Source organism: Rhinolophus ferrumequinum, chromosome X (assembly GCF_004115265.2).
Source record: "Rhinolophus ferrumequinum isolate MPI-CBG mRhiFer1 chromosome X, mRhiFer1_v1.p, whole genome shotgun sequence".
Taxonomy (NCBI): Eukaryota; Metazoa; Chordata; class Mammalia; order Chiroptera; family Rhinolophidae; genus Rhinolophus; species Rhinolophus ferrumequinum.
Window position 1 is genome coordinate 698,082 of NC_046284.1, and position 22,195 is coordinate 720,276.

Genomic DNA, 22,195 nt, shown 5'->3' on the forward strand with positions numbered 1-22,195 from the left:
TGAAAAAGAAATCAGGGAATCACAGCTCTGACAAGATTTGGAGAAAGAAAAGCAAAGCTTTGCTACACGTTTTATTATAAACAAAAGGATAATCTGCTACATTTTGAATGCAAATTCAATGCTCTTCAGTTCTTCAATTCTTCAGATTTACCTCAGTGATACTGAACTTCATTTTTTCCTACTGAATCACTGAGCAACGAAATAGAAGTTAAAATAGGGAAAATATATTTATATATTTATCTCTAATCTGTAATATGACTATCAATTCTCAATAAATTGTAGATCCAGAAACACTAACACATTTTTAAAACATGGCAAATTTTTTATATAAACTTATGTAAATCATAAAATTATGAACTCTGCCCATTTACAAATTTAAGTGCTTGTAATTAGAATTTAAATTTTTATTTAAAAAGTAAATTTTTTATTTAAAATTTTTATTTAAAAGTGTATAAGCACAGATAAAAAAGTAAAAGCAATAAGTGAGGTTAAAGCCAGAAATTTATCAGCCCATAAAGTTAAAACTTGCCTTTTGTTGAAAACTTTCTGGGTGAAATAAATTATATGCCAGGCATGTAACATTTGTTATAAATTTGGTTTTTCATTACATGCTTCTGGAAATGAATTAACAAAAACATTCCTAAAATGTGGCAAATTTCCTTCTTCCTTGCTAATTAATACTTTCCACATTCACATTTAACACTCAATAGTCTCAGTTTGTATACTCTTATCATGGGCAAATTGAAAACTTAAATACTCAAGTTATTAAAAATGAGAATTCAGATTTTTAAAAATTTAAGTATAGCTGGCATTCAATATTATATTAGTTTCAGGTGTACAACACAGTGATTTGACATTTCTGTATCTTACTATGTGCTCACACTGAGTCTAATAACCACGTGACACCATGTAAAGTTACATGATTACTGATTGTATTTCCCTTCACCTTTGTCACTCATCCCTCCATTCCCCTCCCCTCTGGCAAACAGCAGATTTTTGAAGTCATAAAATAAATCTACTGAAAAGAAAACTTACTAGAACTTGAAACAATAAACTAAAATTTGCATTTTCACTTAAAAAAAAAAAAGGCCAGGACTGTCTTTCAAAAAATCTATTTGAATAACAGTAAAAGCCAAAAAACACATAAAGGTATAGGAAATGAGAACTGGTTAACTGATTTTAAACAATGTGAAAGGAATGTTTAGTTAACTGTGTGGAATCAGAGTTAATAACACTTTACTCATTTGCTTCCATATAATTGAATATCTCCAGTAATGAAGGTTAGATGGAAGCCCTTTACTTTCTAGCCAAACAGCAGGATGTAAAGAAACATTTAATTCCCTTTGACTTTCTTGGAAAGAAAAAAGAAAAGCACATCATAAAGGCGGGGAAAGGGTCATAATATTTTATAACAGGATACAAGAGACTCTGTAAACAGAAGAAAATCTAAGCAAAACCCAGCAGGACTGATTTGCCTCCTTCAATCACCGGGAACACAAGCCTATCCATCACTTGTCATATCGGCTCATAAAAGTAAAGGTCGATTTTATGGCTTATGGTTCCCAATATTGCACACTAATCTCCTCATAACACCATTTAATTGTTTCAAGCTGAGGGTCAGAAGCTTTTATTTCTTTTCTAAAATTCTGTGGTTCTTTCATTTTCTGGTCACCAGAATCTTTATGTATACACCTGTTTGGTATGTCCTGTTGTGACAGGAGGACTTATCTTTAGCAAAACGGTAGAGACTATCTTTTCTGCACGTAACATAAAAGATTATTTTTTATTTGTATTTAAAGCATGAATACATAACAAGCACAAAATTAATACCGAGCCACAGAGCTTGTCAAAATGGCTTTTAGGTTTTCAGAATGCACTCTGCAATTTTGCTTAGTTGAGGCATAAAAGCTATTTAGAATCCCATTCATAGTGAAAGATTGATTTTGTAATAGGTAGATTTCTTTTTCTTTTTCAGCTGTTGCATTTAGCAAATGAATGAAAATATTCATTTTTAAATATTTTTGCACAAAAACTGCTAAGTCTGGAATTCAGACCTTTTTTCTTTTAGTTTTTTTTTTTTCTGGTTCATGTAAATTCTTTTTGCTCTTCCCCCCAGTTATCAGAAAAGCATTTTGATAATCCAAAATAACCTACACAAATTAAACAGTGCCTACTGGAGAAAAATCATCTGATTAAAGAGAAAATGAATAAAGCTAATGCTACAACATGTGACTTAAAAATAAGATTTTCAGAATTCCTTTTAGTGCTGTTTTTTTTAATCACCAAACACTAAGAAAAATATCACAGCATCATTTATGCCTTATCCAATATATGAGAAATTTTGTGCACTTTAAATAGTGCACACTAGAATAAAATATCCAATCATTATGATATGTGCTACAAAAATGGTCACCTGAAAAGAATGGATGTCATTAAGAACAGCTCATGTCCAGGTTATTTAAGTTGTATTTAGGCATACCAAAAACAGCTTAAAATTCTTACTCCTCTAGTTTAAAAAACTGTACTTTGGGGCTGGTGGAGTTTTTCGCTTTAGAAGGCTTGGAGAGAAATGAAGAAGTGTGAAGAAATATTCTGAAGATTCCTCAAGCACATACAACTGACCTATTTCAAAGACGGATAATTCTTCTGCCTTGGAACTCTCTTCCCTGACACTTTTTTGATTATTCATTTCCTAGAATTTCTTGAACTTGTAATTCAAACTTTAAAAACTAAACCAGTAATAAAGCTGGATATAACTGCCCCGACAACATAGCAGCAGCATGAAGGGAACATAAAGAACAAGTTTCCATTGGAGATGTTTCAATTCATATTCTCTTTACTATTAATATTGAATTTGACATCTTTCCTCAAACACATTATTGTTCAAGAGGTTTTTTCATAGAGCTTTTTTTTTCATTTGGAGAAAACATTTATGATTAATTCATATAAAACAAATCTACGTCTGAACTGCTACTTAAACTGATTTATTCTAAATGATCAGGATAGGACGGTAGAACATACTAGAGAGTGAGGCCGAAATCTCACACCAAAGGGCTCTTTGTATCCTAAAAAGTTATATAGCCACATATTTTATAATGTTAAATTAGCCACAGACTATCTCCACCTGTTTATTATTATGTGGAATGATTTGACATACCCCAGGAAAGATATAAAAGGTCCAAAGTCAAGAGGACAGGGCCGGCCTGGTGGCTCAGGTGGTTGGACCGCCGTGCTCCTAACTCCGAAGGCTGCTGGTTCGATTCCCACATGGGCCAGTGGGCTCTCAACCACAAGGTTGCTGGTTCAATTCCTCGAGTCCTGCAAGGGATGGTGGACTCCGCTCCCTGCAACTAAGATTGAACACGGCACCTTGAGCTGAGCTGCTGCTGAGCTCCCGGATGGTTCAGTTGGTTGGAGCGGGAGCTCTTAACAACAAGGTTGCCAGTTCAATTCCCGCATGGGATGGTGGGCTGTGCCCCCTGCAACTAAACATTGAAAACGGCGACTGGACTGGGAGCTGAGCTGCGCCCTCTACAACTAGATTGAAGGACAACGACTTGGAGCTGATGGGCCCTGGAGAAATACACTGCTCCCCAATATTCCCAATAAAATTAAATAATAATAATAGGATAGATGTGAACTATTAAAAAAAAAGACAATCTTTCTTTAAGAAAAAGTAAATTAAGGTTCGAATAGGTAATATAATCACATGGTTCAAAGATCAAAACAATACGAAAAGATAATCAGAAAATGGTCTCATCCTTACTCTTGCTTTCACTTGTCTCTTTCCCCTTCTTCAATGAAAGTAATCACTTTTATTAGTGTCATGCGTATCCTTCTAGAATTACTTTATAGAATTATCAATGTGCTTATTTCTCCCCTTTATTACACATACTTTACACACTGATTTGCATCTTGCTTTTCTCAATAATGTGTGAGAAAAATTAACACTAAAATAGCATATAAAAGCCCTTTAGAGAATGAAATGATTTTAAAATATGACCAAAATCTATACTGACAAATAGCATTTTTCTAGTAATAAAATTCACCAGAAGTATATTAAGTTACAGACTTCAACACACAAAAGTTAACTTCTTTTAACACCAAATCATCATTTTAGCTACCAAGCACTCAACTCTTAACTATTTGGAAATTATTGAGTATTTTGTAATATAATGGCTTTTCTCTTTCTTCGTCTACATTTTTTCAAGTAACAAACATATGTGAACAACCTTTTGCCTTAGTCAGAGCCTTTTCCCTTGGGCCTAGAAGTTAGCATTACTTTTGTAAGAAGAGTTCCCAAGCACAACTTCAAATCCTAGGAAGTCTGACTATTTGAACCTCAATGCTAGAAGATACCACTGAATGTAGAGGAACCGGGGAACAATTTATTGCAGTGATTCCAATCTTAGAAACCCAAACTATCTAAAATGCAGAAAAATGTCTAATCAAAAATTTGATTCTTTGGACGTATAACAAATCAGACCACAGGACACTTTATAAAAGAGTGATACAAAGTTAAACAATGATAACTTTGTTTACTCTAAAAACATTGGAAATTACTGAGCTAAATGAAAAAAATATATATACCTACTAGGGCTGAGAAAAAAGGCAAAACTGTAAAAACTGAACAAATAAGTAAATAATGGGTGGCATTAACGGAAAATGAACAAAATAACTGGTTGTAGGCTAGTAGTCATGGAGACAGCTTTCAGTCACTAACAATACAGCCTCCAACTACCCTGGCCTCTTGTTACCAGACTTCATTACCAGTGAGTCAAACATTTGTCATAACACTGAATAAGCCATAAAACAATGCTTTTAGAATTGAAAAGTTCAAAGCAAACTCTCACTTACCTTCCCTGTTAGAACTGAGGGAAATTCAGTATCAAACTTGTTGCTCAAGCCAAACCTTAAAAACAAAGACAAAACAAAATGTATTCTACCCAGCATGTTTAACTCTCTCCCATTTTTTTAAAAAAAGTTACAAAGCCATGCATTTTTCTTTAGATATTGTGATTTTAAAATGTATCCTAAAACTAATTTTATGATATTTATAGAAAATAAATCTTTGATTGTTAATCCAAATTAATAATAAAAGAAACTTAAGGAGCAAAGGTTAAAGTAGGATTCTGACTAGATCCATGATATGGGATTAAAAATAATAAATTAGAGAAACACTGATATACAGCTGGAAATATAATTTTTGACTGAAATGTTTGTTAAAACCCATTTTAGTTGATAACTGTTGGAACTGGCTGATGGGTACTATGTGAGAGTAGATTATACTACTCTTTCTACTTTGGTGTACATATGAAAAATTTCCTAATAAAAGCTAATAAAACCTTTGGAACCACAGACTTTGACAACTTTTGGTCAATTACTATTCAGACACTCAAAGGTTGATCCCTATGAATGGCATGTATATATATATATGTGTATATATATATGTGTGTGTGTGTATATATATGCACATATATATATTATATTCAACCAATTTTGAGAAAACAGATCCCAGACTTGAAAGCTCTGATACTCTTCATGTACGCTGACTGAAATCTGTATGAGGAAGTCAAAATGAATTTCATAAGCCTTCATTCACCTACTTGTGGATTTCAGAAGGCATAACAAAGGTCACTTCCTGCATGTTAGATGATACTCGTATATCATAGTGACTACAATTTTTTGTTAGTGATTAATGGGTTGTAAGCAAAAAAGAAAAGACACTAACATTTACTGAGAATGCCTTGTGAGATAGGCAATAATAGTAACAGCTACCAGTAACCATCAACTTACCATGGGCTAGATATTGTGCTAGGTAAATACATTACTTCAAGACTTTATAACCCTGTAAGAGAGGTATTGTCATCCCGATTTTACAGACAAGGAAGCTGACATTCAGAAAATTTCTTTTCCAAAAGTAATAAATTAAATGACTTGCCCCAAATTATATATCTAGTAAGGGGGAAACAAAAATTCAAATGCTGATCTTCAGGTTCTTTCTGTCCTATATTAAGCTCCTTGAGAACTGAAATTCCTGTTTGTTTATTTTGCTATCTTCCATTATGCTCAGTAGCATAATGGAATATAGTAGGTATTTAATAAAAGTTTGTTAAATAATAACCTATTGTACTGTTTGAGTTAACTCATTTATGGCACTTTGGTCTTAGGGTCACTTTAAAGATATGTTAAGATTTCCAGTCAAGATGGTGGAATAGATAAAAGCTGTGCTTACCTTCTCTCAGGAACACATCAAAATTACAACTAAACTGCAAAATAACCATCACTGAGAATCACCTGAAGTCTTGCTGAACTGAAGCCCTACAACTAAGGACATGCAGAAGAAGCCACCTCGAGACTGGTAGGAGGGGCAGAGATGTAGAACAGGCTGGTCCCACACCCGGGTGTGACCATTAAAAATAGGGAGGGTTATCTCAGCTGTGGAGATCCCCCTCGAGGAGCAAGAGGTCCCAGCCCTTCCCCAACTCAGGGTTCCAGGGCCAGGGAGAGAAGTCCCCATAATTTCTGGTTGTGAAAACCAGAAAGAGATTGTGATGGATGGTGGGTGGAGTCCCAGGCACTCCTCTTAAAGGGATCGCACACAGACTTACCCACCGATGAAATCACTGGTGCTGAACTCTAATACTGGGGCAGCAGCTGGAGAGGAGGCAGGGACATCTGGTGGGGAAGTGAGCTGTCTGGCTTTGGGATGGGGGCTGTAGGGGGTCAGCTTTCTCCTGGATGGAGGAGCTGGCAGAGGCCACTGTTTCTTTGTTGAGCCCTCCCACTCCCGAGCATGCAGACACAGGTGGCCGCCATATCTGGCTAATGCCATTCGTTTGCCCCATCCTGGTGATTCAAGACGCCACCCCACCCAACTTTCGTGCACACCCAGGTTGCTTCCAGTGGCTTTTTTGTACAAATTGCCTGCCTTGCCTCATGCTTCAGACTTTCCTAGGATCTCTCAAAGGTTCGTGGAACCCAGACAAGCGGCATCTGGCTTGAGTGTGTCCTATACCTCTGGCTGAGCAGCCCTAGGCCTGACACTCGCAGCAGGTGGCCTTGGTTCACACTTAGCCTCTCAAGGCACTTCCAAACATGGCACAGGTGGCAGCCATTTGTGGGTTTCTTTGTGGGTCCTGATGAGTGGCCCCAAGTGGGGTACAGGCTGTGGCTGAACTTGATCTGCAGTGGGTCTGAAACGAGCTGGAACATCACCCAGCTGCCTCCAAGGGCAACATACCCAAAGGGTGGATTGGGCAGGCACCAGAGAATGGCTGAGGCAGATCCTGCTCTGTAGAGTCAGCCCCTGTATCAACTCCTCCTCTGCAGTCACAGCCAGTCCACACAACCAGTGAGCCTGAGGGTCAATCCCTCCCATAGATGAGCAAATGGCAACCAAGGCTCAACTATAAGAGGAAGGGCACATACAACCCACTCAAGGGACACACCTGGAGTGCATGGCTCAGGTGAACAGGAAGACTTTGCTACTGGGCCCCACAGCACGCCTACTACCTAAGGCCACTCTACTAAGACCAGGAGACATAGCAGCCATGCCTAATACATAGAAACAAACACAGAGAGGCAGCCAAAATGGGGAGACAAAGAAACATGTCCTAAATCAAAGAACAGAACAAAGCTGCAGAAAAAGAACTAAACAAAATGGAGACAAGTAATCTACCAGATGCAGAGTTCAAAACACTGGTTATAAGGATGTTTAATGATCTCAGGGAGAACTTCAACAAAGATTTAGGAATCATAAAAATGGAGACAGAAAATATAAAAAAGTACCAGTCAGAAATAAAGAATACAATAATGGAAATGAAGAATATATTACAGGGAATCAATAGTAGATTAGAAGAAGCAGAGGATCAAATTAGTGATTTAGAAGATAAGGTAGCACAAAACATCCAATCAGAACAGTAAAAAGAAAAAGAGTCCAAAAAATTGAAGAGAGTTTAAGGGGCTTCTGGGACAACATCAAGCATACCAACATTTGCATTATAGGGGTATCAGAAGGAGTAGTGAGGAAGCAAGGAATTGAAAACCTATTTGAAGAAATAATGACAGAAAACTTCCTTAACCTGGCAAAGGAAAAAGACATACAAGCCCAGGAAGTGCAGAGAGACCCAAACAAGATGAACCCAAAGAGGCACACACCAAGACACATCATAATTAAAATACCAAAGGTTAAAGACAAAGAGAGAATCTTAAAAGCAGCAAGAGAAAAGCAGTTAGTTTCCTATAAGGGAGCTCCCATAAGACTCTTAGCTGATTTCTCAACAGAAACTTTGTGGGCTAGAAGGGACTGGCAGGAAATATTCAAAGTGATTAAAACCTACAATCAAGACTACCCAGCAAAGCTATCATTTAGAATTGAAGGACAGATAAAGAGCTTCCCAAACAAACAAACAAAAAGGTTAAAGGAATTCCTCACCATCAAACCAGTATTACAAGGAATTTTAGAGGGACTTCTTTTATATATATATATGAATAAATACATATAATATTCATATATATATATCTATATATATGAATAAAATGGCAATAACTACATACCTATCAAAAATTACATTAAATGTAATGAATTAAATGCTCCAATCAAAAGATGGGGGACTGAATGGATAAGAAAACAAGACCCTTACATATGCTGCCTACAAGAGATGCACTTCAGATTGAAAGCACACACAGACTGAAAGTGAAGGGATGGAAAAAGATATTTCATTAAAATGGGAACAAAGAAAAAAGCTTGGGTAGTAATTCTTATACCAGATAAAATACTTTAAAACAAACACTATAACAAGAGACAAAGAAGGACCCAATTAGTAATCTCACTTCTGGGTATTTATCCAAAGAAACCCAAAATGCTACTTTGAGGGGATGTCCATTGCAGCATTATTTATAATAACCAAGATACGAAGGCAACCTGGGTATCCCTGAATGGATGAATGGATAAAGCGGACGTGGTACATATATATAAAATAGAATATTACTCGGCCATAAAGCAGAATGAAATCTTGCTATCTGTGACAACATGAATGGGCCTAGAGGGTACTGTGCTGAATAGAGTAAGTCAGACAGAGAAAGACAAATGTCATATGATTTCATTTATAAGTGGAATCTAAAGAACAAAATAAACAAATAAGCAAAACAGAAACAAATTCATAGATACAGTGAACATTTTGATGGTTGCTAGATGGGAGGGAGTTGGGGTAAGTAAAAAGGGAAAGGGATTAAAAAGTACAAATTTGTTGTTACACAGCAGTCATGGGGATGTAGGGTATAGCATAAGGAATATAGTCAATAATATTGTAATAACTATGTATGGTGTCTGACGGATACTAGATCTATTGGGATGATAAATAGGAGGGGGTTGGGGTAGGGTGAAAAAGATGAAGGGATTAAGAAATACAAATTAGTAGTTACAAAATAGTCATGGGGATGTAAAGTATAGGAAATATAATCAATAATATGGTAATAACTATGTATAGTGCTAGGTGGGTACTAGTCAAGGGATCACTTCCTAAATTATGTAAATATTTAACCACTATGCTGCACACCTGAAGATAATATAAAATAACACTGAATGCGAACTCTAATTGAAAAATTCAAAAAGGAGGGAAAATATAAAGAAGAATAAGAGATTCAAAGTTCCAGATATAAAACAAATAAGTCTTGGGGATGTAATATACAGCATAGGAAACATAGTCAATAATATTGTGATAGCATGGTACAGTGTCACATGGTTGCTGGACTTATCATGATGATCACTTCTTTAGCATAGGGAATACATATAATCAATGATGTGGTAATAAGTCTGTATAGTGCCAGGTGGGTACTGTTGAATGACTATGATGTACACGTGAAACTAATATAATATTGTATGTTAGCTATATTTTAATAAAAATCTTAAGAAAAAAGACATGTTAAGAATCCAATGTCCTATTAAAACTGTATGTGGGAATACCATATTCTCCTTGTATTATTTATGCTAAAAGCTTCTTTTTAAGAATAGAAGTCAGTCTTAAATACAAAGACTTTTTATACTTAGCAGCTAGTAGCAAAGCACATATCTGTGCATAAACATACTATACCTGTGTGTTTAACATGTATTTTAAAACAACAAATTCTATATTTTAAAATAGTTGAGAAAATTAATTAGTAATTATAAAAAGAACATAACTTCATTAAAAAAATAATTAATTCTCCAGGTGTCAGTACAATATGTAATGAGAACATAATATTCTCATAATAACATTCTCATAATAACATTGCCTTTAAATCCATACATAGACACAGGCATAGAGCCAAACTTAAAAACAAGATAGTGTACCCTTGTACATGAATTTTTATGGCAACTTTCATATGCTGTTTGAGAAACTGACATTTTAGTATTAAATATACATTTGCAATTACATACTAACTCAACAACCAATAACACAAATATTTAATAGAGCAAAAACATATTTCATTTAAATCATATTTAGCTAAATAGTGACTTTTTCCCTAGTCAAAAAGAATTTAATTCATTATTCCACAACTAGTGAATTCTTATTGTGTAACAAAGAAACACATACAGGTTTCATTTAGAAAGTAGACATGATACATTTTAAAGCAGAGCTCTTCCTCTTCCAAAAGGCCCCAGAACCAGCACACCTGGTGGCCAGCTTCAGACCAAGCAGGAGCATCACATTAGTCATAATGATGCTCAATAATCTCAGGGAGAACTGCAACAAAGAGTTAGGAAACATAAAAAGAGAGATAGAAAACATAAAAAAGCAGTCAGAAATAAAGAATACAATAACTGAAACAAAGACTACATCAGGAAATCAACAGTAGATTAGATGAAGCTGAGGACCGAATCAGCAATTTGGAAGATAAGGTAGAAGAAAACACCCAATCAGAAAAGCAAAAACAAAACAAAAAATCCCCAAGAACCCAAAAATATGAGGACAGTTTAAGGGCCCTCACATATCAACATTCCCATTATAGGGGTACCAGAAGGAGGAGAGAGAGAAAAGAATTGAAAACCTGTTTGCAGAAATAATGACAAAAACTTCCCTAACCTGGTGAAGGAAATTGACATACAAGTCCAAGAAGGGCAGAGTCCCAAAAAAGAGGAACCCACAGAGGCCCACAACAAGACACATCATAATTAAAATGCCAAAGGTTAACCACAAAGAGAGAATCTTAAAAGCAGCAAGAAACAGGCAGTTAGTAACCTACAAGGGAGCTCCCATAAGATTGTCAGCTGATTTCTCAACAGAAACTTTGCAGGCCAGAAGGGAGTGGCAGGAAATATTCCAAGTGATGAAAAGCAGGGACCTACACCAAAGATTACTCCACCCAGCAAAGCTATCCTTTAGAATCGAAGGACAGATTAAAAAGAGCTTCCCAGACAAGATAAAGCTAAAGGAGTTTCTCACCACCCAACCAGAATCATTAGGAATTTTAGAGGGACTTCTTTAAGATGAAATAAAAAATATGAATAATAAAATGGCAATAACTACATATCTATCAAAATTACTTTAAATGTGAATGGATTAAATGCTCCAATCAAGAGACATGACTGGATAAGAAAACAAGACCCTCACATACATTGCCTACAAGAGACTCACTTCAGATTGAAAGACACACAGAGATTGAAAGTAAAGAGATGGAAAAAGATATTTCATGAAAATGGAAATGAAAAAAATCTTGGGTAGCAATACTTATACCAGAAAAAATGGACTTTAAAACAAAGGTTATATATCAAGAGACAAAGAAGGACTGAGTAATCCACTTGTGGTATTATATTCACATTTATCCAAAGAAACTAAAAAAACTAATTCTACAAGACATATGCATCCCTATGTCCACGGTGGCTCTATTTACAGTAGCCAAGATATGGAAGCAACCCAAGTGCCCATCAATAGACCATTGGATAAACATGCGGTACATATAGAGGGTGCCAAAATAATGTATACACATTTTAAGAAAGGAAAAACCTGTATTAAAATTGTAATACTAATATATATTGATAACAAAAGATGAACGCAAGTCTTGTGTATACATTTTTTGGCACCTCCGATATACACAATAGAATATTACTCGGCCATAAAAAAAAAATGAAATGTTACCATTTGCGACAACATAGATGGACTTAGAGGGTATTATGCTAATGAAATAAGTTAGATATAGAAAGACAAATACCATATGATCTCACTTATATGTGGAATCTAAAGAACAAAATAAATGAGCAAAGAAAACAGAAACAGACTCATAGATACAGAGAACAAATTGATGGTTGCCAGAGGGGAAGGAGTTGCGTGAAAAAGGTGAAGGGATTAAGCAGCACAAATTGGCAGTTACAAAGTAGTTGTGGGGATGTAGAGTATAGCATGAGGAATATAATCAGTAATGTTGCAATAACTATTATATGTATGGTGTCAGATGGGTACTAGATTTGTCAGGCGATGACTTTGTAAGTTATATAAATGTCTAATCTCTATGTTGTACACCTGAAACTAATATAATATTGCATGTCAACTGTAATTGAAAAATTAAAAATTAAAAAAAATTTTTCTTAAACTTTTCCCAGCTGCAATTTTTTTACTAGATATCAAATATGTGGAGGATATAGACAGATATATTCCACAACACGTATGGAATATTTCTATTGTTTCAATTCTTTGCTTTGCTATTCTGTTTGCATTAATCACAACGCAAACATTGTGATACTTTCCTTTCTGCTGTTTCCATTTCTTTAATATTCCTCCCTTAGTCTTTTGAAATTTGACTTCTGATGCTGTCACTTTACTGAAAATAAATCTCTTATTTAGTAAATTTATTCAGAACAAGTTCATCTTGTTTTATTTACTGCCAAATTCAATGTCCTCTTCTCAGAATTTTTCCCCTTGAGTTTGCAGCTTGTGAGACTTGATCACACCCTTACATTCTTTCAGTTTCCCCTAACACTCTTGTGTTTTTCCCCAAATTTAGCCTTTTGTCATCTGCTTCTCTTTCTAAGGAAGCTATAACAGTTCATCTATATTTACTAGCTTTGACAATTACTTCTATGCTGATGACCATCAAACCTATATCTCTAGTTTTATAGGTTTCAACATGCGCTAGTCCCTCATCTCTAATTGCATACTGAAAATTTCCATTTGGACATCTTGTTACAAAATAATAATAACATAAGTCAAACATGTCTAAAATTAAATGTTATCTTTTATTGAAACTGGCTGCCCCTTTCAAATTCCTCATCTCTATAAATGGCACGTTGACTCTCTTAACCTAGACTTTGGTATCATTTTTGCATCTTCCCTCTACTATTTTTTTTGCATGTTGCTGACATTCGGGTGGTCACAAGTCCTGTTATTTGTTCCTTTGAAACCATTCTTATAACAATTCCTTCCATTCCAGTGCCACCGCCACAGTGGCTTTTGTCTTTCCTCATGTGGTTCCTCTCCCTAGTTTAAAACCTATGGCCCAAGTGAAGTTCCAATCCCTGCTGTAATGCGTTGAATGCTCAAGCCTTTATGGATTCCCCCTTTTTCTGAACACTCACAGACACATCTAATATGTGCTATACAATTCAACAGTTAATAAACATTTCTTTATTCTTTGCTGTTCCACATCAATATCTTAAAGCCAATTTCCCCATTAGCTTTGTAAAGCAATGCCTGTCCTTTGTTTTTCTGTATTCTTCACAGTGCTTACTCCAGTGCTGAAGTTCACATTACTAATTTTCTACTCTAACATAAAAAGTGATTGTCTTTTCTAAAATATAAAAAGTATATTAGAAATGGTAAGGAAAGTATCATTTTACTTCTTAAAATACTCTTTTATGGCCTATATATATCTACTTCAAAAGGTATAAACATAGGCAAACTAGGCCCAATATACTTTCATAATCTTGTCTAAAAGGCAGTTAACAGTGCTGTTTTTGTCTACCAGGGATTTCTTCCTTAACTTTCTCTACTAAAGATTCAGCACTTAAAAAGACTACTTAACTCAAATAACCTTAAGCACATTTCACTTAGTAGTTGTTAGAGAAAAATGTCGAAATGGCTGCTGCTGAATAAACACCTCAGCTCTGTTTCATAAATAAACCATTCAGTTAAGAACTGTGAGTGCACAGAGGTTAGACAAGCTCATCTACCTATTACTGATAAGTGACAGACTTTAGCCAAGGTGTGTGGTTCTTCCACATTAGACAAACAGGCACTTGGAAACTGCTCATGCTGTCATTTTACTGGTTTCATTAAATACTATGTGTTTGAAGTGGACCCAGCTGGTGGCTCTTAATGATTGTATTCTATTTGTCAAGCATCTTCAATGCCCCAAATTTTAATTTCTTGGAGAATTCTTTGGAGTAAAGGAAATCAAGCCAAAGAAGGATGAGTCCTCTTCGTTGTTCTTCCCCCTCTTCTCTCCCTCCCTACACCCCTCACTTTTTAAAATCCTTTTGAAAAAAGCTATACATCAGCCTTTGAACACCTTGCACAAATTAAAGTTCACATATTCAGGTTATTTAAGAAAACAAATGAAAGCATAGTAAAATTCTGCCAACAAGAAACATGATTTAACCAGAAAACTATGCACTTATAGTAACACTGATTCTGAAGCATATGCATTGAACTTTATCTACTATACTAAGGAAAAGGAAAATCTATGCCATATAATTCAAAGAGATTTTAAAAAAATACTGCTAAATCTCTTTAATCTTTCATATGGAAACAATCATGTCTTGCCACACCGTGAAATGGCAAGTGTGACCACAGCTTCAGTATTCTCAGAGCTTAAAATCTTATAAAATACTTACCTTATATAAACACAAATTAACAACTCATCACTGTAATCCCTCAAAGACAGCTACTTACAGAAAAGGCATTCCATTCACTGATTTGAAAAGTATTAATATTTGTAGTGCTAAGTTTTTGCCGAAATGCACTGTTCGGCAAATTTGGCCATCTTTTTCAATTCTATAGGTAATAACTTAAGCTCTTTTAATTTTAATGAGACAATTTTATAAATACCTGAGAATTAGTAACCTATCATCTCTACTAACTTCTGTACAGGTGCACTACTGTGTTTCCCCGAAAATAAGACCTAGCCGGACAATCAGCTCTAATGCGTCTTTTGGAGCAAAAATTAATATAAGTAAGACCCAGTCTTATACTATGTTATTAAAGACTGGGTCTTATACTATATGATATAAGACCCGGTCTTATATTATATGAATTTTTGTTCCAAAAGACGCATTAGAGCTGATTGTCCGGCTAGGTCTTATTTTCGGGGAAACACAGTATCAAGGGTAAATGTCTATATATTTTAAGTAATATGAAGAGTGTGGTAATGTTTACAAATAAGAAAAATATCTCATGAGATATAATTTTCCTTGCATTGGATCTAAATATTTATCCTAAAAATATCAAGAAGAAAAATGATAGATATTTTTATATCAGCCAGATGTATAGTATTTCTGAAACAATACTTCTAAAAGACATTTCATTATTTCTGTTTCTAGAACCTCAAATTGGTGGGAGTTCATTTAGCCATATGTTTTTTTTAATTTGGAGAAAAAAAATCCCCAAATATCCATGTATGATTATCATCTCAGAACTGGAATTACAATTAGTGTCCTTAGGTCATTCTACCTCTTAAGAAATTATAATTAACTGCATATTAAAAGATTAATATCTTGCAAAAACATGGATGGGCCTAGAGGATATTAAGTGAAATAAGTCAGACAGAGAAGGACAAATACCGTATAATCTCACTTATATGTGGGATCTAAAGAACAGAATAAATGAACAAACAAAACAGCGGGGTTTGGGAATGGGTGAGAAAGGTGGAAGGATTAGTTAACTAGTATTTGTTTAGGAGCTATAATATAGTATGCACTATGGTGGGCATACTGAGTGTTACTAAAGTGAACCAATATTTATTCAACTCACTTTTATTGAGTGTCTACTTCAGGGCAGGCACTGAAGATTCAGAGGGAACCAGAAATTGATCCTACCATTGCAGCCTATGGTGTAATGGGGGCAGAGAAGACTTGCAGGAGTTGATGACATATGGAGGACTAGGGTGAGGTAAAGGCAAAGAGATAAGGAACAGCATGTAGTCGCTATGGAAGGCAGTGTGGAGATTCCTCAAAAAAATTACGAATAGAATTACCATATGACCCAGCAATCCCTCTCCTGCGTATCTACTCAAAAAATCTGAAAACATTTATGTGTAAAGACATGTGCTCTGATGTTCACTGCAGCTTTGTTTACGGTGGCCAAGACATGGAAACAACCAAAATGTCCTTCGATAGATGAATGGATAAAGAAGTTGTGGTATACATACACAATGGAATGCTATTCGGCGGTAAGAAAAGATGATATAGGAACATTTCTGACAACATGGATGGATCTTGAGACTATAATTCTAAGCGAAATAAGTCACACAGAAAAAGCAGAGAACCATATGATTTCACTGATATGTGTATATAAAACTAAAAACAACAAAAGAACAAGGCAAACAAATGGAACAAAAACTCATAGACACAGATAATAGTTTTGTGGTTACCAGAGGATAAAAGGGTGGGGGGTGGGAGATGAGGGTAAGGGAGATCAAATATATGTTGATGGAAGGAGAACTGACTCTGGGTGGTGAACACACAATGAGATTTATAGATGATGTAACACAGAATTGTACACCTGAAATGTATGTAATTTTACTAAGAATTGTCACCGCAATAAATTAAAAAAAATTAGTTCCAAAAAAAAAAGAAAAGAAACAGCATGTTATGAACAGGAAAATATAAGCAGTAAGGGGAAATGTCAGGAGATTAGGCTGATAGATTGACAGGGTCCAGTTCTATATGCCATGTTATGGAACTTAGATTCTATCCTGCAGGTGAAGTGAAAAACTCAGAACAGTCTTAAGCAAGAAAGTAGTATCTCCAATCTAGCAGCAGGCTGGGGGATGAATGTGAAGGTGAAAAAGATGAAGGCAAGACGACTAATTAGTGTGGTAAAAAGGGTCTGATTCAGGGAAGTGGTGGTAGGAGGAAAAGAATAAAAGTTTAGGTCATATATTGTTAGCACGTGCTGACTGCATAGCTGTGAGAAGTGTGAGTGGGAAAGAGGAACCAAGGATGAATAATGGGATCAGTGAAGGTACTGACAGAGGAAAAACAGAAATAGGAGCAATTTTTTGAGGGGTTGGGATGGGAGTATGAAGGGTGTGTAGGAGAGGAATGAATTCTGTTTCAGATATGTTGAATTTAAGATAAGGTGAGGAACACCAGATAAGAAAGAGTCTGAGCAGAGTCGGGTTCAGAGATACACATCTTGGAGACATCTGATAATTAAAACCATGAGAGTCGAGATGAGACCATCTAGGGAGAGTAGGGAATGAGAAGAATAGCTATCTGAGAACAAAACCCTAGAGATCAGTGGTATTCAAGGGACAAGAGAGGAAGAGAATCTCATGAATAAGACAGTTAAGGAATAAGCAGAAAAATACAAGGAGAACCAGGAGAGTGAAGTGGCCAAGGAATCCTTAGGTTCGTTTGGCTGGAAAAAATGTTTGTTTTTTTAAAATCAGAATTTAAATACCTTTAACTAAAACACATACTTTCTAGTCCAACTAAGTTCCCATCATTACTCATGCTGCATCATTTTCTGTGACCTGTCTTTCCTCTGACGATCTGTGTGTTTGTGACCCCTGGAGTAGAAGCTTCTAGGAAACAGGGAGTTATTCTAAGTGTCATATGCAGCCATAAGGACCAGAAAGATAGGGAATAAAAGATGAACACTAATTTAGCAACAAGAAGGTCATGGTGATCCTAACAAGGTCAGTTCTCAGAGGGGTGAAGAGGAAATAGATATGGTGAATGTAGCTACTCTTAAGAAATTTTCAGAAGGAAGGGAGACCAGACAGTAGCAAAAGGGGCATGTAGGTCTAGGAATGCTTTTGTTTCACTTCGTTTTTAAAGAAGTAGGCTCTGAATATGTTTACAAGCTGAGCCAGTAGAGAGGCAGAGAGGAGTAATATTAGAGAGACGGGCTGCCTGACATTGGAAGATCTGGGAGGAGGCTGCGAGAGAAGGGTATGGAAGGCACCAGTGGAGGGATGAGCTTTGGACAAGTGGAGAGACTCCTTGACCTCAGAAGTTGGAGGAAGAGAGCATAGGAATTCAGACCTAATTAAGATCCAATGTAGGTTTTTCAGCAGGAAAGTGACATGCTTAAGCAGTGTTTTAAGAAAATCAGTTTGGCACAAACATGCAGGATGGATTGGAGTGAGGAGACATGGCAGACTGTGGCCATAATTCAACCAGGAGATGGCAATGCAAACTAGAGTGGTGCCAGCAGAAATGGAGAAAACGAAAAATCTAATAGAGATTTCAAAAGGCATGATGACACAATTCTGGGACAGACTGGCATAGGACAAGTCAGGAGGAGGAAGAGTTAAAATGACTCAAGGATTTGAAATAACACCCCAGAAGATTAGAATGGTGGTATCAGGGTCAGAAATGGGGCAACTGGAATGCACAGCCAATGTAGGGAGAAAAAATTGCTAGGTTTAAGATATACTGAGTTTGAGGTGATGGTTCTCAAATTTTAAACCTTGAAACGAAACAAAGTCCTCTATAGAACAGATGACTGCACAGAGAATGGAAAAAAAATAAGAAGTGAGAGAGAATAAGAAATATTTCATTCAGATAGGGCGACTCTAACACTCCCATGCCAGAAACACATCAAACAGAAGCTCATACTTTAGATGTCTCAGAATTAGATGAACTATTGCCTGAGGATCTTACTTTATCTGATATAAGAAAAGTTTTACAACCATAGAAAGACCACAGTCTCAGATTCCATAAAACTTTCTCCTAAACATTTAATCTTTTTTCAAACTTGAGACATTTAACATCAAACATGCTTTAGGGTCAGGTGAGTACCAGACTAGTTACGGGGGATCACTTCTTAAATTATATAAATGTTTAACCATATGCTGTACACCTGAAATTAATATAAAATAATATTGAATGTCAATTGTAAGTGAAAAATTTAAAAAGTGGAGGAAAGGTGAAGGGGAATAAGACATCCAAATTTCCAGGTATAAAACAAGTAAGTCATGGGGATGTAATGCACAGCATAGGGAATACAGTGGTACCTCGGTTTTCTAACGTAATCCACGAGTTCTGAAACGTTTGAAAACAGCCGACAGCTAGGCCTCAGGATCTTGCACTCAGCAGAAGCCGTGTGACATGTTCGACTTCTGAGTCGTATTCGAAAACCCGAAGCATTTACTTCCAGGTTTACAGCGTTCATAAACCAAAATGTTCATCAACAGAGACATTCAAAAACTGAGGTACTACTGTATAGTCAATAATATTGTGATAGTGCAGTACAGTGTCAGATGGTTGCTGGAGTTACGGTGATCACTTCTTTAGGTATATAAATGTTGACTAACTATGGTGTACCCCTGAAACTAATATAATATTGTATGTTAGCTGTATTTTAATAAAAATCTTTTTAAAATGTGCTTTGTAGGTGAGAGAATGTGTACAATACAACTAAATAATTTTCCAAACTATATACACTGGTTAGCAATTCAATTATTGGTGTGCTGCTCTTTTGGTTTAGGCTTCAACTGACACTAACAGTTGCTACCAGCACCACGACTTCATACTCCTAGTTGCAAAATTTTTAAGCTGGGAGGGACTTTATACCTACCACAATGGTGTGGGCATGGCAAGTGTCAGTGTTTTGCTTTCAATTGAAAACAGGTTGGTAAGTACTTCACCATGGTTGTGTGAAGAGTAGAATGGAACCATAAACAAGTTTCAGGGAACTTAAATTCTTTTTCTTTGCCCCTTCTCTGTTCTCTGAATTTTAGAAAATAATGAGGGGGAGGAGTGTTGGAATATAAACTATAGACTGGAATAAAAACCTTTTTTCTGTTCAGTCATGTGAAATAATCTGCATGAAAGTAACCTTTGGTGCCAGAATCATAATTAGTTTGAGTAATAAAATGTCTCCCTAGTGATGAAAGGAATGCAAGGAGAACAGTGCAGAAAGCTGGCATCTGGTCATTGTAGGCTATCTAAAAAATTCTTGGACCAAGAAAAACTATGTTAAAATTGCCTAATGAAAAAGCGGTCTAAAAATCTCCCCAACCTCTTGCACAATTTCAAAATCTTTCCTGATACATTTCATGCAAAGATCACAAAAGCATAATAAAATGAAAATACTCAACATGTTAAAATTAAAAGCTAACATGATGGGGAAAGTGGTGCATATTATATGATTTCAGGTAATACAAACTAAATTGAAAGTCAAAGGGGCTATGGGAGCCATCATCAAAATTAGAGGCAGCATGACTTGATAGGAAAAAGTAGCTGTATTTTGCAAATGCAGTAAAAGATAGCAGAGTTAAGAGAAGGAACATGACACAATACTCAAACTTCCAAATATTTACAACCCAAGCACATAAAAATGAGAAAGTACCCTTCAAAGCCCAAAGAATCATTAAAATGTTCTTTTTTTGCTTTGTAACTACTATGCTGAGGTCACTCCCCCTTTTATTTTCTGAAATATTATGTAAGATTTCAATTTTTAAAAGTCAGTCTGCATAAGTTTTCAAGAAATCATCCTCAGCTTCTGGAGGACTAATTCCATATATATATATATATATATACATATATATATATGTATATATATTTAATGTTTGCGTAGTTAATGTCTGGGCATACAAAATCTCCTGGAGGTTATCTTAATTGATCTCAGAGCTGAAAGGCTTTAGAAACCATGTACCCCAAATCTGTCATTTTCCAGATGGAGAAATCAAAGGCCAGAAATGGGCAGTAACCTGACCAAGGTCACAGGGCCAGTAAAAAGCAAAGCTGGGACTAACATACAAGAGCCCTCACTTTAAATGCATTGCTCTTTCTTTGTACTTTTCCTAGTGCCTTTCACCCTGAACCTCTAATTGTGTGACATTTAAGGAATGTCAGAGTGAGGGTGATCAAGACATGGGAAGGTTAATTGTATTCATTCATATAAGGATTGGACAGGAAGAATGGATGGCTGAATATGTGGGTGGCTGGATATTCTACAATATTCAGAAAATGCATCATGTTTCTGTTTTGAAGAATCCAAGTCTAGGTCTTGTCACATGTCACAGCCGTCACCGTATTCCACTACACAGCAATTTTAGCAGCAAAGAATGCTGTGGTACATCCTGCAGTTGAAAGACTATTCCCTTGCCAACACACACAGAGAAGCATAGACTCGCCCCTAGTCCAACGTCCCTGACTGCCAAAGCCCTCAATTTCCCTGTCCTATACTCATTCACTCTTTACCAGGCGTAGGTGCATCACATTTACATTCTCACTCTCGTAACAGCTTCTCCCTTGATTTGTCTATTTAGACCAGGTGTCCTTTCCTAAGTGTATGCCTCAGTCAGCCCTCCCTAACTCCACAGGCCCCTTGATCACCTTCTCATTTCTCTGTTGTTAAATCACAGCCTTTTAAAACCCCATGGTCCCCTCTCGCTTACACGGTGATGTGGCCCGCGCCGCGCACCAACACGGGGTCCGGGGCATATCTCCGCAGATGCTCCTCGCTCACTACCCGAGGCGGGGGCGGCGTCTCCTCTTCCTCCTCCTCCTCTTCCTCCTCCTCCTCTTCTTCCTCCTCTTCATCTTCTTCGTCATCGTCAGGCCCCGATACCGACGACGACGACGACGACGACGACGACGTTGCCGCTTCTTCCTCCTCCTCCAGTTCCGAGATGGTGTCGAACTCCGCCATGTTGGGCAGCAGGATGCTCATCACGTGACCCCTCGATGGCCGCCACCGTCACGTAGAAGAGTTTGAACCTGCTGAGGTACTGGAAGAGGAGGGGGAACGAAATGAAGAGAAAGAGGAGTGTGGTAGGGACAGGATTTGAGGGGTGCGCCTGCGTGTTGTGGCAGACGGGACGGGGGTTCGGAGGCGGGGGCACCAGGGAGAGGAACAAATCAGTGTACGCTTGCGCGGCTCTAAGGGAAGAGGGGCGTTAGAGGTGAACTCCAGGGAATTATCGAGGTCCGGTCTGCGGATGCTGATCTTAATACTGCTCTTTTGCCCTCTGCTGCTTGTATTCGGGGGACTTGCCTTCTAGTTTCACTTGCAATTAATTAATACTCGGTGTTATTACCCACACC

General features: G+C 36.7%; 1 protein-coding gene across 1 annotated transcript in view; it reads right to left on the bottom strand.

Moving 5' to 3' along the window:
- CHIC1 (cysteine rich hydrophobic domain 1) overlaps positions 1-21,979 on the bottom strand; it is a 33,104-nt gene extending 11,125 nt beyond the window's left edge. The window contains exons 1-2 of the mRNA XM_033116169.1: positions 21,547-21,979; positions 4,858-4,912 (exon numbers count right to left, since the gene is read on the bottom strand). Of these exons, the coding sequence (XP_032972060.1) occupies positions 4,858-4,912; positions 21,547-21,821 (330 nt within the window). The 5' untranslated portion in view covers positions 21,822-21,979. The remainder of the gene's footprint in view (positions 1-4,857; positions 4,913-21,546) is intronic.
- Positions 21,980-22,195: the final 216 nt, after the last annotated feature.